Raw genomic sequence first — 18,303 nt, 5'->3', positions numbered from 1 at the left:
TGGAGTAAGGCCTGCAAATCCCACCTCAGCCATCTTCCTGGGCAAAGGCGATACTTACTTACTTTCCTGTGCAGGTATAACAACAACAACAACAACAACACCCACACAAAACCCCAAACAAAACCCCAAAAAACACACACACGAAAAAGAAAAGCTTGCTTCCGTTTAGTTTCGATGATTTAATAACATTAAAACAAACATTCTTTATACTTACGCTAGAACTCTGTTCTTTCAAAACACTAAAACTGATTTTCTTTTTAAACATCCATAATATTAAAAGCACTGGGGGTTTTGGAGCTAACAGCCTTTGAAAAGTATCCTCCTCCAAAAATACATGGGTGCTAATAACTGGGGGAAGACCTGCTCCTCCTCCAGCCTGCTGGATGGAGCCAGGGGCGGGAGTGAGATCTGCCCTGGCGAAGCCCCCTGGTTGTATGGCACTAACACAACTGGCAAAGGCAAACATGAAGAAAACATTTTAAGCAGCTAGGAGAAAAAGGGAAGTGGAGAAGAAAAAAACCCGAGGAGGTAGCAAAACCCATAATTCCTCCTCTTGCTTCCCTTGAGCTATTCAACACTAGCAGCCTGGTTATCCATACTGGAGCAGGATGCTATTTAATGGGAGATGGAGGCATTGGAGTGCCTCTGAGAAAGCTTCCAGCTTTGGTAGGCTTCAGAAACGTTCCTCTGCTCTTCTTGGGTGTTCTTCTTCAGCAGCGCTGGCCTGTGAGATAAACAGGGAATTAAACCCGCTGTTCTTGTGGGGAAGGGGGGTGCAGCAACAACACATGCGCTAGGTTACACAACTGTAGGCAGCACAGCGAGGCGTCTTTGCACTGTCTTTCTGCACGGTGCCACCAGCCTCGAGACAGAGAACCAGACAGGTGCCTGCTCTGACTAACACAGGAGCTGGGTTTCACTGGCTGTAGCTGGCAGGCAGGCTGTCACTGCTGAAAGCAAATTAGATCAGCTGGGCATCAAGCGATACCTCCCATCAGTTTTCACCGCCCACTGCTGCCAGCTTGACACTTCTCTTTCACGCCGCATGTGCCAACTGTCTTACAAAGCCAGCTGCAACGTCTCCTGGAAGGACAGGAGGAACAGCCGCAGGTGGGGAGCAGCGGTGGGGGATCGGCTCGGGGTTGGGGTGACGAGACCTTCCCCTGCCTTAGTCCAGGCAGAAGACGGGGTTCTCCAAGAAGACCGCGAGCTTGCTGGCCACCAGGTCCAGGTCACTGGTGTTGGCATATTTGAGCAGATTGGTGTTCTTGAGAAAGTAATGCTTGAGGAAGTGCTGGCTTACACACTTGTGCAGCTTCTGTACCAGCCTCAGAAAGGCTTCGGGGAAGCAGCGCCAATCCTTGCTGCGTGGGTATTTTTCACACGTCCAGAATAGCACTGTCTGCAAGAAGCAGATGGGAGAGGAGAGGTGTTAGAGGTTCTGCCGAGGGCTCGCACAGCTCACTAAGGCAGTTTTAGTGCTGCTGAATGGCTGACAGCCTTGGAAACCAGAGACTCGCGCTGCTATCTCCCTGTGTTAACGTTACTGAGATGGAGGGATCACAACCGAAACCTCCGCTAGGGATCGGGCAGAGTGACTCTGACGTGCCTGGTTAGGATCTCTCCCCAGAGGAGCCCCAGGAAATGGTCTTGTTAAAATGATCTTAGCCTATTTGCCAGGCCCGCCCCCCCCAAGCAGGAGCCTCTGTAGAAATGTCAGGCATCTTAGAATGTAGAAAATGGCTTACTGTACAAGTGCAGAACACAGTAGGTGTGAGGAGGGAGAGAAGAATAATCAGATTAATGTAACTATTTGTTTGCTTCAACTGTGTATGTGCTGAACGTACCCACAGATCTACATCCCAAACAGATGGAGATCTCAAACGGCTATGGCAGGTGCAGGGCATGATTTCTGGTCAAATGCAGCCTTTTTCTTTTTCTGACACGTGATACTTACAGCATGTGCTATCTTCAATTCCCCCAAGTTTATTTTATGTAACTTTACATTCAAGAAATCCATAGTTAAAGGGACAATCTGCATATGATTATTGCTCTTATACCATTATTCTTAAGCTGCCCATATTGCATTTTTCATACTTTCCTATGGCTGAGAAGAATTTACTCAAGGTACTTACACTTACTGTACCAAAAAACCATCCTGATGACTGCCTTGGTCAGCCTGAAATCAGTTTTTAAAGTACAAAGTCACCCAGCTTGGGTTCAATAATTCTGCTAAGTTCCTTACTGTCCCCTGAGTCCCAATTTTATTTTGCAGATTTGGTGACGCAAAAAGAAGCGCACAGATGCTGAGAGACACGGCCGAACTACAGCCTTCGACTCCCCTGATTCATCAGAAGGAGAATTTCATTGAAATAAGCCACACTCTTCTGGATTGCCTGGTTTGGCTTTTTTCCTCCAGTAAGCCTTGCAATAGTTGTTGTATTGCTGACGAATTTCTTCTCAGGCAGCTTTTCAAATGTGAACAATTTTTTGTTCACAGCTGCAATAACCACAAATACTTTTTTTTTTTTTTTTTTTAATGTTGCCAGGGAACAAAAGCCACAGTGAGGAATTCGAGCTGTAACTCCACGAGAGCTACTCCTTGGAGACTGGCAGAGCAGTTAGCTTTTGCCACACTAAAACTACTTCAGCAAGATCCATGGGCAGCAGTTGCGGTGAAGTTTCTGGAGGCAAGGAAAACAGTGCTGCTCTTCCAGTCTGGGGCCAAACAGGTGGTGGTCTATCCCCACCACACTGAACCGTCCCTAGCTCTCCACTGGGGGCATAGAGGTGGCTTCCAAAAGGTACCTTCGGTCTTTTTGGACTTCCAGTTCCTGAACTTCATTCGTTCCTATGGAGATAAGCCTAATGAGTGTGCTTACTCAGCCCTCTAAGGCTTTCACAGCTTCTGGGGGAAGGATTTCCTATTTCACAGGGGGCCTTTTTCATATGGGGTCTTGTTTAATCATAATTGTTGGATACCTCTGACAGGGGAAACCTGGCAATATGAAGAAACCTAACCCTCTGCTCAACTGCTGGTTTATCCACTGACTGTTTCTCTGGTTTATCTTTTTTTTTTTAAACATAAGTAATGTTGAAGCATTCCTTCTGCCCAGTAAACCAATCCTCCCTCACAGTAAAAGCCTGAAGTACAGTTACAGCAAAGAACTGAAGAGCTTCTAAAGAGCTTTTTATTTTGATCAAGAGTCCATGTCACAGCACTTGCTGCACTACTACTCCTTCAGCTAGAGAAAGAGATCGTTACTAATGCTTAAATGGTTTTCCACTTTCTCCTGCCTGTGACAATTTTTCCACCAGGTTGTTCTTACAGGCACCGAGAAGTTTTGCATGCGGCTAAACTATAACCAGCCTCGCCAACTCCTTTTTGAACTCCATCCTGAGTTAGACTAGCCCCATGACTATAACAGCATTTGACAGTTACAACCTTTTCTTTAGGAGAAATCTTGGCATTGCGTCTGGTTTTGGACACCGAAGGATCAGTAAAAACTGTGGGACCCTGGTGGCTTGAGGCTTCAAGGTGGGAGAAAAGCAGCCTCTCCCCGCCAGCTCCGGGAGGAGGGAGGCTCAGAAAACAGGATTGCTCTGCTCTCTGATAAACGGTGCTGCCTGTGGTCCGTCCACGTCTGCAGCTGTCAGATGTGGGGACACAGACACAGCAGAGCCTTCTGTCTCTTCTCCACAAATGTTGTTTGAAGCCGTCTTGAACCCTGTTGTCAGTACAGGGAGGATGCTCTGTCTTTCTTCCCTTCCCACCCCAGCTAAAACACTACCAGAACTGTAGTTTGCACCTCATTCATGAAATAATGCTCACCTAAGAGAAGTTTGTTCGATGCACATTCACAAAGACAAATGCACAGTTTTCCTCCTGATGGATAGATGGATATGGATGGCTGGGACAGTCAAGAAGCAGGAGATAACCGTGCAACTAAAGAGAGTATTACAGTGCCTGTGGGAAGTCAAACCAGCGCGGGGGCCTCAACTCTGATGTTATTTATGTTGCTGCAATCATGATGTTCCTGCATGTTTTGCTTTCTTGTTCGAGTTTGGAACATGTATTTACTGAGCTTCTTGCCACTGTAAAGCAGTGAAATGGCACTGCAGTTTAGACACGTTACCTTAGAAGTTACATAGCTTTAGGTACAGTGCTTTATGTCATGATACCTTGATGTTACGGGATGGAAGCTACTGCAACAGATACTGAGATCGTACCTTGGTATCATGGTAATGCCTACCTGAAGGTGATAAGCTGTGATGACAGGCTTATTTCCAGCACACCAGACATCTTCTTTCATCTGCCTCATGACCCTGAAGCACTTCAAGCGACAACCACCATCTTCGTCAAGCCCTTCCATGAGTATATGCTCAGCACGGGAGAAGCACAGCTGCCAGTGATAATTGGAGCGGGCCAAGAGGTCAAAACCAAGCGACTGTGAGCAAAAGGGGAAGCGTGATATCAGTTGAGAGGCTAACTTCCCTGAGCAATGCAGAGAGGTGCTACAAAAGGAGTGCGTGACATCTCTCAACGTGTATTCTGAGCAAGGTTAGCGAAGGCAGCAAACACGAGTCATGTTCCCATCCTAATTCCTGGTCAAACAAACACGCAATTTGTTTTGTTTTCTGGTGTGCTGATATCAGTTACTCCCAGGAGATCCAGCTGTGAAGCCACCAGGTACAGTACCAGCAGTGCTACTAAGCAGAGGTGCAGCTCTGCAGGCACTGTGCCGTGGTGCAGCAGGTCATGCGCAAGAAGGGAGCAGGGCTGGAAGGTGGAATGGGACCTGCAGGAACATGGCAACTGGGGCTGAGTGACAGAATCCAGCCATGAGCATTGTAGGGAACGATGGGATTAGACTGAAGGGAAAACTGCAAGAGAGCAGCCCGTTTGCAGAAGGCTTGTGTGAGGCAGAGCAGAAGAGCAAGAATGATGCGTGTCAGCACTGTCAGCGTGTCAGGCAGAGCTGTGTGCGAGGGACTCAAGCAATAAACAGCTCAGGTTTTCTTCCCTAGCATTCACCACCATAAGGGAAATTACCAATAAACTCTGACAAAATACTTTGAAATGCCACTTCTTGAAGGGATACACCTTCCGACCATACTGTTGCCTGCCATCTCCATGCAGCCCTTCATTTGGGAAACCACCGTCAGACACCTGTGAAGTAAATTCTGGCGCAGAGCTAGTAGTGCTTTTTACACCGCTCACCTTGATGCACTGCACTTTTTCCTGGGAAGGCCAACGCTTAAGGCAACGAGGCCACCGGGCTTTCTCGGGCCAGCAAGTTGGAATCTCCACAGCAGGGACCAGCTCCACCTCAACCTGGGATTCCGACGTCTCCACAGCCACCCGGACCACTGAGCTGAAGCTCTCCAGCACTGTCACTTTACCTGTGAAGGAACAACAAGAGAAGATAATAAAGATGAGAAGGTCCTTTTCCACAAACCAAGCAAGAGGCTGCCTTGCAATTCTATTGGTCTGTCTTAACACTTTTTCTTCAATGCCATAAGCAGAACACAAGAGGAAACTTATCTAAATCTGCCCTGGGGAACTAGAACAGGAAGAAGATGAAGGAACAACTAAGTTCTCAATTTTACACTCAATTACCATGTTTGGTAATTTCCCTGTGTGTCCTCTTAAATCCTAGGACCAGCTTCTTAAAAATACAGACAGACAACTGTGCAACATAACATTTATCCAGCAGCAATACAGGCTGGGTGGAGAATGGATTGAGTGCAGCCCTGAGGAGGACGTGGGGGTGCTGGTGGATGAGAAGTTCAACTGGCCCAGCAACTTGCGCTCACTGCCCAGAAAGCCAACCGTGCCCTGGGCTGTAGCAAAAGCAGCGTGGCCAGCGGGGCGGGGGAGGGGATTGTCCCCCTCTGCTCTGCTCTCGTGAGACCCCACCTGCAGTGCTGCGTTCGGCTCTGGGGCCCCCAACATAAGAAGGACATGGACCTGTTGGAGCGAGCCCAGAGGAGACCATGAAGGTGATCAGAGGGCTGGAGCACCTGTGAAGACAGGCTGAGAGAGTTGGGGTTGTTCAGATGGAGAGAAGGCTCCAGGGAGAACTCACAGCAGCCTGCCAGTGCCTAACGGGGCCGACAAGAAAGCAGGAGGGGTGCTTTTTCCAAGGGCACATAGTGGTAGGACAAGGGGGATGGCTTTAAGCTGAAAGAGGGTAGATTTAGATTAGATGTCAGGAAGACATTCTTTACTGTGAGGGTGGTGAGGTGCTGGCACAGGCTGCCCAGAGCAGCTGTGGGTGCCCCATCCCTGGCAGTGCTCAAGGCCAGGTTGGACGGGGCTTGGAGCAACCTGCTCTAGTGGAAGGTGTCCCTGCCCAGGGCAGGGGGATGGAACCAGAGGATCTCTAAGGCGCTTTCCAACCCAAACCATTCTATGATTGTATGATTCCTAATGGTACAGTACCAGATCACTGCAGATTAGAGGGGACCAGATGAATGCTTCATACCTGAAGATGTCCTTACTCCTTCAGAGAGCCTGTGATCAGACCAAATGACTTACCCTTGCCAGAATGTTTTGTGGGGTATCCCTACGTTTTGTTTCTGAGGATGCACTTGCACAGAAGGCAATGCCAGAACGTACGGCCAGTTGTGCAGAGCTGCTTGCCTCACTGGGACTGCTGAGTGTCAAAAAGAGTGAGCTCTGTGGGGATTTGGAGGAAAGAAGTTTTCTCCGTGAAATAAGAGTGGCTCGTCTCCAGGAACAGTGTGCTCCAAGAGAGCAGAGAGGAATGAAAGCTGCAACAACTCAGCGAGATGTTTCCTGTTGGTCCAGCTGTGTTCATGGAAGATGTTTCTGTCCCCAGCTTTCCCTGTCACTCTGGCAGGGTCATTGTTCTTTCGGCTTTGCCATCTGAGCCAATGGTGTGATCGGGCTCTAACCCACGGAAGTAAAAGATGGAGCAGATTACCACAAGCAGTTCAAATAGCAGTGTGTTAAGCCACCTCGTTCTGGTTGGCATGGGCTAAGAAACAATTCCACAAAGAGCCCACACAATGGACTCGATGGGGCAATGATGAACATTTGGGATGGCAACCTCTTCTGCCCTCACAGAGGGAATACCTGCTTATTCCCAAAGGCAATTTAGCATCTCCTCCAGAAAGCACAGGGGTGAATTACCTTGCAAATAGTGGAGTCCATCCCAACCAGAATTTATAAGCCTCAGTAAAATCTGCACATTATTTCCCTGCTGAGCCAAGCCTGGCACCAAAACAGGAACTGTCCTGCTCCCAAGCCCTCAGCAGGGATCCCTAGCAGCTGAAAAGCATTAGAGCAACCGCTGTGTTGGCATGTAAGTATGTTCACAGCACTTCCAAAAGCATTGTGGTTGTCCTACCTATTTTTCCATCTGTGAAAAAAATCGGTTTTGCTGGTACTCAAAGAATTAAAAACCAGGAAAGTAAGGAAATCAGGGACAATTTTCCGTAACTTTAGCTGTACTGTGGGATGAAAGAGGTTCATTCTTCACAGAAACAAACAAGAATGGTAATTACCCTTCCTGACTTCATCTTAGCTCATCTCCTCCCAGCTGGCCTTATAGAAAAGGCACCAGAATCATCAGCCCAAACATCACTTCCTGGGTCCCTTGGAAGTACCTCGCCTGGCTGAACAATTTGACGTACCGCTGCTAGAAACAAAGGCAAGTTTTCACTTCAACACAATGACTTTCACACAAGTAAAGCCTCAGATGCAAGCCAATTCCATCTGGTGTTTTCTGTGAGCCTCGATGGTGAAATTTCATTCCCATTTTTCCTTCCCATCCCAACTTTCCATTCCTATGATAACAAATGTTTCCTGTAAGAATAAAATTATGTAGCTGGGCTTGACTTTAACATGTTTTCTCCTGTGGCTAAAATGCAGAGTGCAATCATCAGATGAGTGGAAATGGATCCTACGTCTCAGGAATACAGAAGACCCATATTAGGCTGCTGATGAGTAAAGTCATCCTGGCAATGCTATGAGAAGAGTCTGGATTTGATCATGTCACAGTATCCTAATGCGAAAAGATGAACATAGACTATTTAGCTTGGACCAAGCCAAGTGGTCATTAGCTGAAGTCTGTAATACACCTCTAGGATGCTCAGAATTAAGCATGAGGATCACTGTTCAGGCAGCGTCTTGCTACAGACGTTGCAGCTGTGAAGGACTGTCGCACGCCCCACTGATTGCATTATGTCAGTGGTCAGCACTTCCAGCATAAATAACCAGCGGCAACGAACAGGTGCTTTGGATGGCTCACAGAGGGACCAGCACCACTACTGAAAGCAAACTTCATGAGTCCACTTCTGCTGAACGGGACTGGAGTAGCCTGGACACTGGGAAAAGAGCCCTTGCCCAACAGACTTGGATGAAGTAGAAGAGTCCTTCTACTTGGTTCCCACTACCCCATGCTGGAAAGCTATGGGCAGCTAAGGTTTCCCCAGATCATCACCTGCCCTATACACATCTTCAAGCACTTTCTCCTCAGACTTATGCACCTTCCTGGCATCCAATTTTCCTATCCTATCTTCCTTGATAGTCTAATATATTGCAGGTGCTGTAGTAGGAAAAGATTTTCCCCAAACAAATTCCTAAGTGTTCTGAAAATCTGGGTTGCGTTTTGATTGCACTGTGGGGGTGATGTTGCTGGAGACCCTACACAAATTCCTAAGAAAGGAGCAACATCTTGGCTGTGAAGAGCACAAGAATGACTTAATTCTATCTTCAGCGCAGGTTGGCATGCCTCACTGCAACGGGCTAAAGGCGCTCTGATTTTGAAAGGGTTTGCCGTTTCTTAACTTCTGATCATGTGAGACTCTGTGTGTGTGATGGTTTCCCCCTGTCAGCTGCAGAAGACAGGCAGGCCCCTCACACCTGTGCCCACTACACTCACTGGAGAGGTTACAGGAGATAATCGACTTCTCCACCAGCTCCCGGAAGACGACAAGGACTTTGGCTGGAACCAGATCACCTTCGATGTTCACATCCGTTTCATGCCACTGCTGAAGGCTTTTTGAGAACTGCTCCACCTCTAGCCATTGATGCAGCTCCTCGGGATCCCGCACGGAGGAGGGGAGCCTGGCTCCATGCACGGTGTAATAACGCCAGTGCCGTACCTGGCATTCCCTGTACCCGGCCAGGCCACGCAGAGGAACTGTGATGAGGAACTGGCTGGGTGCTAAGACCTAGGAGAGTTCAGAGAGATTGAGAGAGGAGACAAGGGCAGATCCATGAGCCTCAAGTAAGGAAAAGAGTGTTAAGGAAGTAACAGGTAAAGCGGGGGGCTTTGGAGAGAAGGAAAAGCCACGGTATGATGGGAACAACTGAATACAGCCAGGACATGTTCCACGCCTGAGGGTTAGTTTGGAGATACACAGACTAAAAGCAAATTGTCTTAGAAAGATTGTGATGTGACAGCCATGGCCCATAGAAGGCAAGAGCTCACCGACTGCTTCGCCACCACACCTGCCATGGCTTCCCCCATTCCTTCTTATTTCTAGTCTGCAATTGCATGGCACGTAATAGCCAGCAGCTTCCAAGGGGCAGGAAAGCATCAGAGAGCAAGTTTCGAGATCCAGCAAAGGGAAACAAAATAGTGCAAGTTATTACCTCAGAATTATTACCGGAGATAAGCCTAGAGTTCAACAGGAGTAAGAGCTATGGCAAAACGTGCACTTTTCTGATCTCTGTCAAAGTCCCCCACAGGCATTACTGAATTAAGGCTGTGGCCCGTTCATTTTACACGTGTTGCACAGAGATGTGAGGCAAGCGGCACGCCGAGCCCACACAGGCAGTGGCACTCTCAGAAATAAATCCAGGTCTTGGCCAGCTGCACTGTGTGACCCTGCATCTGCTGCTGAGCATCCAGGGTGAAGATGGAAACAGTAACCAATGGACAGCAAACCCCCAAAGAGGCTTAAGTGCAAGCCAACTAACTGGCCTCACTTTGGGAATGACCATTTTCTGACAAAAACAGTGCTGAGCCAGTATTTGCAAAGAGTAAATAAGGTGACACAATTACCACAAAACCTCACGCTGCCTCATGGCAGTGCCAGACATCTCCAAGCGCTAGTTTGGAAGCACCTGGGAATTGTGGCTCCAGGGAGGGCGTTCAAACTCCTTCGGATTTTTGCCATGTGACGCAGAAGCTTTTCAACTCCACTTGCTACCAAGCCTAACTTGCACTGGCATTAATGAAGCGAAGCTGCTGCATGAGCAGGATGTGAAGTGACAGCAGTTGCTGCAAGGTGGGTACACCCGAGGTGAACGAAACACGCTTGTCACTCTCCTGTAATAATCTGAAACGTGCTGGTAGCCTTCCTGGTAGCTCAGCTGATGTAGCATATTATTGCAGAGGTGCCAGGGCCCTCAGGGCACTAACAGGCTTTAATGGCCCTAAGCAGCCTTCCTGGGGCTCCTACCCACACCTTCTTCCCAGGTGCCTGGGACCCCCATTTCAGCTCAGCCCTGGGCTGTGCCGTAGGAGTGCTGGTCTCCAGCTGTGTGATAGCTGTGCCTGGCCGTAGACCTTGTTGTCCTACCTGCAGACTGCTTTAGCCCAACCTCAGGCCTACCTGGCCACTATGGACTCGCCTGCCAATCTGCCTGGTTGCCATCGCTGGGTCTGAGCGGGACCCCCGTGAGTGCTCCAGGCTTGACCTCAGACCTGCCTTATCAGTACAGACTTCCCTGATGAACCAAGGTCTCAGCTGCCCCAGCTGCCCTCCCTGGGTCTGCCTGGCTCCAGGACCATGGGGCAGGTGCTGACACATTGTCATGCTCACCTCCTGGCTCCCTCTCCCACAAGGAGTAGCCCAGTCTTCTCTGCCACCTGGCAAGAGGTTTGAAATACAAAGATGGCCAGCAAGAAGCATGGAAATGGCAAAAGAAACACCAGAAGGTCTTTCTATTGTCAAAACCAAACCACCTAAAGGCAGGAGGATGCTGGAAGGGTGACACTGCAGACCAAGCTGACCTGCCCAAGTCAGGTTTGGTGAAGCTGAGAAATCCTGCGAGCTGCTCAGGAGCAAAATGCTAGGCTCCGTAAGGAAAACATACAATGTCTGCCATGCAGTCACTGCTCATCCCACTGCCTCGGCCGCATTTGCAGATAAACAACCATTCCTCCCCATAGCAAGACGCTGGCCCGTACATGCTGGCACCCAAGAGGTATTAAAGGGAAGAGCTGTAAGTGTGTGAGTGCTTTCAGATACAAGTCACAAGGCTCCTCCAGCTGGGGCTTACCAGGAAACACCAGAAATCCCAAGGCTGGGGATGGGGATGGCACTGTAAATCTGGGCAGCTGGTGTCCTCTTGGCCCCAGTCCCACACCTATGCTCCGTCACTCGATGGTCTTATGTGCCATATGCAGACCACAGGCTCCAGCAAGTCACAGGCTTGAAAAAGAGCCTCAGATTCTGGGGTAAGTAACTTACAGCTGATTCTGCTGTATTAAAAACCTGCCTGGAGTATGCTGGGCAAATTAAATACGGCACCATTCTTGTAATCCTGGCCAGGATAGGGAGAAGCACTAGGTTAGAAATATAAATATTTACACCTTGAGCAAAAAAGAAAGTCTGTTGCAAAGAGGATGAAATAGTCATGGGAGGATTGGTTAGGGGGGTGAAGCTGTGTGGGGAAGAGGGCGGGTGAGGAGGAGCAGGGACCAGCAGGCACCAGGCAGCGGGAGGGCTTTGTACCTGGATGGATGGGTGGAATGGACGCTTCCCCCGAAGCATAGCTGACCACTTGGCCAGTAAAGCTGGCTGATCCTGAGAGAAGCAGAAAGGAAAACAAGAAGTACAAGAACAGAGACAAAGCACGTGCCAGGTCTTTCATTCACAGAGCGAAGCTGCAAGCTTCCTTCGAGCCCGTCCTCGCCCCTGCCATGAGCACAGAGTTAAACCCCCCCAGCGCCGTGGGACAGGACCGCACTAGTAATTACTCCAGGCACTAACCTGCTCCTTTCACCTTACTGAAGCCTCCACAGCTTTTGCGTCAGCCCTGCAGAGTTAACAGCTGCAGGGATGGTGAGTCACAACTGAAACAAACACTTCAAAGTTTTCAAAAGAAAATATTCCATTTTTCCCATCTGAATTTTATTTCAAGCGTTTTATTAAAGATTTTGACTTTTTGTCCCCTGAGTTACAGAAAAGCATTGACTATCTAGAGATGTTTTTTATATATTCCCCACCCAGCCCTGCATGTTTAGAAGGAGGCTTGTAGCTTCTCAACAAATCTAGACCCCTCACCATGTTAAATTAATTCCTTTTAACCAGAAGCTGAAAGTTCTGAAAAGTTACTATAAATTTAATTGTCAGAAAAAAAGGTGTCGAAAAATTAAACACAGAATAGTTAATACATTGGCTTTCCCTTGACACAAGGCTCCTCTAGGTTGTGTTATGTCAGCAGCGGTATTAAAGATTCTATTTTTTGGAAGCAGAGCAGCCCAAGCCAAAAAAATTTCATTATTAACCCATTCTTTCCTGCCCCATACTGACAGGACAACGTTATCTGGGCCCTCCTACTGTGACTTCCACAGATTTGTAGCACTGGGTTCAGTTAAGCGTGAATAACAAATCTGCCACTTCTTAAGAAAATACATTTTGAGGATTTCTTTTAAGCAGAAGTTGTTCAGATCAGCCTACCGTAATAGCAAATTACTGCTCAGAATAGATCGCCTTGGTTTTGTTCCGCTTTGTTTTCCAGAACAGCAATCTTACCCTGACCCCGGTCCTGTCAGACCTCATTAGCCAAGTGGGTTTGTCCCGGTATGAGAGGTGGATGGCAGACCATGGCACCAAGGAACACGTGGGCCAGGATGTGGCACCCTCTTACGTCACTGTGGTCATTCCTATTGGCAAGACCACATGCCCTAGGATACATGTAAATTCCTGGGAAGATATAAACTTGAATGTGTTTGTCCCAGAGCAGCAGCCACATTTCAGACTGGATGATGGTGCTAGTCTGCCTACACCTCCACCCCCTTCCCGCCGCCTGGTATTATATAAGCCTGGGTGTATAAATACATATATATATATATATATATATATATATATTCTTCCCTCTCACTCCCAGCCAGCTGCAAGAGTTGCCTCACGCTTTTACACATCTGCTGTGTTTTCATCTATAACTGGTTGCATTTTAGTGTAAAGGCTGACCTAGCTCGAGTATGTAAACTAGTTCAGGTGAAAAACATCACTTTCACCAGAATTTGCCATTGCTATGATCGTTTCTTACAGCCTTACACTAGTTATTCCTGTGTTAAGTAGTCATTGGAAATAACCAGTCTTTTGTCACAGCTGGGACAGGACGTTATTATTTTGGTATTTGATGGTCTAAAATGGGAAGGCATTTAACTTCTCCCACTACTAAGCATATTTCTTCCCAGAAAAAAGAAGTTCCAATCCATGACCAGGAAAAAAACATATTTTTCTGAAGTAGCTTTCTAATGTTCATAGTGGAAGAAGAATTTTTGATATTTTTTTTTTTATTTTAGTGAGTTGACAGTTTTTCCACCTGTGAAAAATACGAGTCACAAATCACGAAGGCATGAGCATTTTTTTCTTATGTTACTGCTGTACAAGTTTTCCTTTCTGTCTCCCAAAGAGCTTTGGCTTCTGCCTGCAGATTGACAGCTCTGGCAATAGACGCTCTTTGTAAAAGCAGCAGCTGTAAAAAGAGGCTCTGCCCGATTTACCCGGCCCTCTCTGATGCTCCTGTAGTTGCAAGATGTCCGTGAGTAAGTTCCTATGACCCAGTCAGTCACCAGAACTTCCACAGTGAAGTGTCAACACATCGTCTGTAGCTTTTTGGGCGAGGTACCTGTCCATACCACCACCTACAGCGTAGAGAAATCACTTACTGATTGCCCCCAAGCTGCCAGCGCCTATATTAGAGCTCTTGCTCATACCTTAATATTCTCATTGTGAATGCCAGAGTTGGAGATAGCCTGGAACCGCGTGGCCTTGCAGCTGATTTCTGCGGTCAGCTGCTGGATGATTTTCTGCACCTCCTCCACTGCTTTGGAAACCAGGTCATGTCGCCGTTCCACCTGCCAGTTCCAAGAAAGACATTTCCTATTACAGGTAATGGCAGCCTCCGGAGGGAAACAGACAATCAAAGCATCTGCAAACATTTGTGCCTGTGCTGCACTGGGAATAAAACTTACTGTTCCCTTACAACTTACTATTGTTCCCTTAAGTGTTACAACCAACTTACCATGAGAGACAGAGCTAGTAAACACCGAAGGGCCAATACTCGAGACTGCTGAGCATTAATTGATATTTCCATGCCAATACCATTGGATAGAAGGGAAAGAGTTCATTATATGGATAAATTTGTTATCAATCAGCTACAGTCTCATTCTTTATCCATTTGATATCCAACAGAATGCCCAGTTATTCCCCTGCATATACTAGCCAGTCTCAGAGCCAGGACACGTTTCATTCCAAGAGCTGACAAGACTTCAAGGATTACAGATAACTCTGTGCATTAGTCAGGTTGCAGTTGGATGTGGCAACATATAGATGCATACATTATATGTTGAAAGTATCCGTGTTGTCTTCATGTCTAAAGTACAGATAAGAGCCTACCCCAGATGGTGAGAAAGTATTTTTCCAAAGCTGGTCCCGTTGGGGTCTAGGCATTTGTGTGACTTGATGGAAAGTTCTCTGACTCAAGCAGTAGTAGCACAGTTATTTATTGAAAAATATTTCGATGGAAGGTCTGAGTCTTGGAAGGATTGAGATGAAGGATGGACAACTGTGAAAAATATAAGATGACCCTGAACCTTCACATACTACTAAAAATGAACGGAGCTTAAGGGGATGGTCAAGACCTGAACAAGGGGATTCAACAAGAGGAGCATGAAGGAACCATTTTAATAAAGGACATTTCAATATTTTCCAAAGATCCTTACATATTTACCAAAGGGAGAAGGAGTTTCAGCTACTGTTACCAAAGTTCATCAACATATTCCTCATTACTTATTCATTTTTTCTTTTTAAAGAAAAATTACACTGAAAAAATTTAGCCCATATTCATTTTCACCTCCTCATGTCAGCTTTCATTTATGGCACTTCCCCATCTATAGCTACAGCTCTTTCCCCCACCATGGTTTTGCTCATCCAGAACAAGTCCTCAGAGCAGTCCAATAAGCTTGACTTGCTCAACGGGATACCTAATGGTTTCTCCAACAAGCAAATGGTACAAGTGGTAGAGAAATTTGTCTGCCTCTATGAGATGTTTAGACACAAAAAGCAGATGTTTTCTGTTGAAAGTATACAACCACTGTGGGTCAGCTCAAACGGAGATCTAAGAGTGCCTCTGCACGCATTGCTCATGCTGTGTTCTCTCTAGATGCCCCTGCTCTCTCTAGGTGCCTCTGCTAGAAACACCTTCTGCCACTTCCAGTATCCTGGGAGAATCCATCCAACACAGCCTGGCCTCATTTAATTGCGCCTTCACCGCCTGCTGGCTAGGCTATAGCAGTTTTCACAAAACCTTTAAGAGAGGACAGACTCTTATAAAACCTTTGAAGGGAGGTACCACTAAACACCTCTATTTGCCTGTACTGCTCATCACTGGGGCAGGAATAAAAGAACAAAGGGCATGTGACAGATGGTACTAACTGTTGCTAACCATAATTAGTTCCCTAATCATGCTATCGGAACATATAACCTTCCTACGAGAGGGAAGGTATAAAAATCAGAAGACAGAAAGAACATGAGTTAGTGAATGCAGCTTCTGCAGAGCCAAGGCATTTATCTAGGGTGCCTTTAGCACCAGCATGGACGTATTATTGGGAGAAGAGACAGAATAAGCCCTTCTTTGGACAGCCACTTCTACCACCTACTGGCATTCCCTTTATCAGGTCTTAACGTTGCAAATCATGCCAAAATAAACTGGGATTTAATGGGGATCGTTAAGAACGTTTGGGTTTGTTCTTAGTTACCCCATCGTATCCATTCCATATGCACTTGAGTTTTACCTTTGCTTGAGCAGCTTAAGGAAGAAATCTTTGGTACCGTAGAGATTCATGGCCCCGGGTGGCTGACCTATTTTCAAAAAAAGGCAGCATTTGATGAGCAGAACTGGGGCTGCCTGAAGGTTAGGCAGCCTCACTTGGACATGAGATTCAGGAGCCGGCAGAAAGTAGGAATCCATCAGAGCTGGAGGGCTGCTAGAAAACAGACTTTCAGTAGAACCTAAAATATTGGCAAGTATAAGCCTCGCTTAACTACATTCCACTTCTGTTCCCTGTACTTGTGGCTGTCATATGAGCATCTTCCTGTGCATGGCTTCCCTCTGTTCCCTCCTTTGTGGCTCCGCTTTATAAATCTTCAGAGTGGCGTTCACTATTATAGCTCACTGAGCAGATTCTGAGGGAATGGTTTTCAGTGCACAACACGGCAGGGCTGAAAATGAAAGTTCTCACAGAAATATACCTACTTGTCACCAAAACATTTCCATTGAGAAAACGACCTTTCTTGCCAGCCTCTTCATGATACTAGAATATTTAATCCTTTACAGAAAAGAAAGCCTTACAATTTTCCATCTTAAATTATTTTTCACTTTGGTATCTTGCATTTTGTTGGGGAAAGCAGACTATAAAATACGATCTAGCTGAGCACTGTGATGAAACATGTCAGCTTTAAAAAAATGTTATGGCCCACTCAGAGTTACTCTTATTAAACAGTATTGTTTCATTGATGATTTTATTCTGTTTTACTTCATTTCATAAGGGGGGAAAAAACAGAGTGCTGGAATTATCTCATAAAATAGCAAATGTGATTCCAGCTTGCATGTGCTAATGAGACATGTTATTTTAATCACAGTATATAGAGACGTATCCTTTGCTGAAGTGACAGGCCAGTGGGTGAATTCTAGCAATATCTGTCTCTCTCTTTAGTTCCTACACGCATCTTACTTAGAGGAAGCCCCTGGTGTGGTTTCGGTCTTGTTTTTATCAAGCCAAGACCACTGGACAGGGAGACAGGCAAGGACCTTTCCTTAGGTTAAATGCTGGCAATTACAGCTAGCCTCACATCTGGAATTCCAGATCATGAGCAAAAATTTAGGGCATCTGAAGAAGAGGACAAGCATCCTGAAAAATTAGGCTGCCAGCTGAGATGCCTGATAACATTCTACAATAGAAACCTAGAAATCTCATTAGATATACAGTTCTCATGAAACTTCACCCGATCTTGTCTCAGAAATGAAGACAGCAGGCAAGCAACTAACTGTCAAGTTTGGCACCTTTCAGAATCAACACCTAGTGTGGGAGACAGAAAATCTGGACAGATAAAGCCTTACCTTGCTCTGGATGTAGATTTCTACATCTTCATCTGTGAATGGTTTCATGGCAAGACCGTCTTCGCTGCTCTCTAAAGTGTGAATTCACTCTTCACTCGTTCTCCTGCCTCTGGAAGCAGAGGACACTCCGAGCAAGCTGCTCGAACCTTCTTGCCCTGTGAAGCTCAGGTCACCTAATTCCTCTGTGGATGAAGAAGAGAGAGAAGCAAGGAAGTATGCCTCTTTTTTAAATTATTTTTTTTTCCCTGGTCTGAGTTACAACGATGACATCCAGCTGGTTTGGAAAAGTAGCTCCAATGCTAATTTTCTAACTTCAGTCATTATTATTCCTCTCATTCCTTCTAAACGGTGGGTCTCACGTGCAGGCGCACACGCAGATACCCCAGGCACTGCTCGGTCTCAGGGCAGGTCTGGCAGCACTTTGCAGGTTGCGCTGCAGATTCAGTATGCCCATGCACAGCATTATTATTCCGTGTGCCACAGGTACCTCCCTGCCTCACAAACCCTTCCCTCAACCATTTGTTAAACACCCTCAACTATCCCTTGTTGACTTCAATCCACCCGCTTTCCATCTGAAACCGCACGGGTATTTTTACACTCGGCTCATGCACTGGGGTTGCCGTCTGCAGCCGCTGCTCCCCTCTTCCCCTCTCCTCCAGTTTCCTCTCTCTCTCCGGCTGTATTGACAGTAAATATCCTGCAGCCTGTCCCCTCCTGTAGTTTGCTTTGCCTTCTTTACAGTAAACAAACAGAAAGCTCTCTCTCATTTTCTGCCAGCAGCTCAGCTAACAACCCCGCGTGGATAATTCAGAGAGGAAAACAATTGATCAGGCCTCATTGATCCAGTGAGGGTTGGTGGCTTTTAGAAAAAAAAAAAAGGGTACATCAGCACATGGAAGGGAGTGACAGGGTATAGAGATGAGGTGCCGTGCTGCTAAGTGTCCCTTATTAAGGAAGGCACACTCCAC

At 46.8% G+C, this 18,303-nt stretch overlaps 1 protein-coding gene across 2 annotated transcripts; it reads right to left on the bottom strand.

The window, feature by feature from the left end:
* Nucleotides 1–163: 163 nt before the first annotated feature.
* On the bottom strand, nucleotides 164–18,089 carry MAB21L3 (mab-21 like 3). 2 transcript variants are annotated; one of them, XM_027777842.2, is made up of 8 exons: nucleotides 17,866–18,089; nucleotides 17,336–17,517; nucleotides 13,932–14,072; nucleotides 11,719–11,790; nucleotides 8,913–9,204; nucleotides 5,222–5,403; nucleotides 4,254–4,448; nucleotides 164–1,402 (listed from the first exon to the last, which is right to left on the bottom strand). In XM_027777842.2, the coding sequence occupies exons 2-8, from the start codon at nucleotides 17,381–17,383 to the stop codon at nucleotides 1,169–1,171; spliced, it is 1,164 nt and encodes a 387-aa protein (XP_027633643.1). In that variant the 5' UTR covers nucleotides 17,384–17,517; nucleotides 17,866–18,089; the 3' UTR covers nucleotides 164–1,168. The 2 variants fall into 2 exon arrangements, with proteins under 2 accessions (XP_027633643.1, XP_013161144.1); XM_013305690.3 differs by having other exon boundaries at nucleotides 17,932–18,089.
* Between the last annotated feature and the right edge of the window lie 214 nt (nucleotides 18,090–18,303).

This window comes from Falco peregrinus, chromosome 6, assembly GCF_023634155.1.
Source record: "Falco peregrinus isolate bFalPer1 chromosome 6, bFalPer1.pri, whole genome shotgun sequence".
NCBI classification, from domain to species: Eukaryota; Metazoa; Chordata; class Aves; order Falconiformes; family Falconidae; genus Falco; species Falco peregrinus.
The sequence above is the reverse complement of the archived record's forward strand: the minus strand, read 5'-3'. Positions and strand labels throughout refer to the sequence as shown.

Bases quoted from the DNA above. Each gene is read 5' to 3' on its own strand.
- MAB21L3 (XM_027777842.2), bottom strand. From the start codon at position 17,383: ATGAAACCATTCACAGATGAAGATGTAGAAATCTACATCCAGAGCAAG. The intron at 14,073-17,335 runs GTAAGGCTTTAT...TGGAACTGGCAG, and splicing joins AAATCTACATCCAGAGCAAG to GTGGAACGGCGACATGACCT. The intron at 11,791-13,931 runs GTATGAGCAAGA...TGCTTCTCTCAG, and splicing joins TTCACAATGAGAATATTAAG to GATCAGCCAGCTTTACTGGC.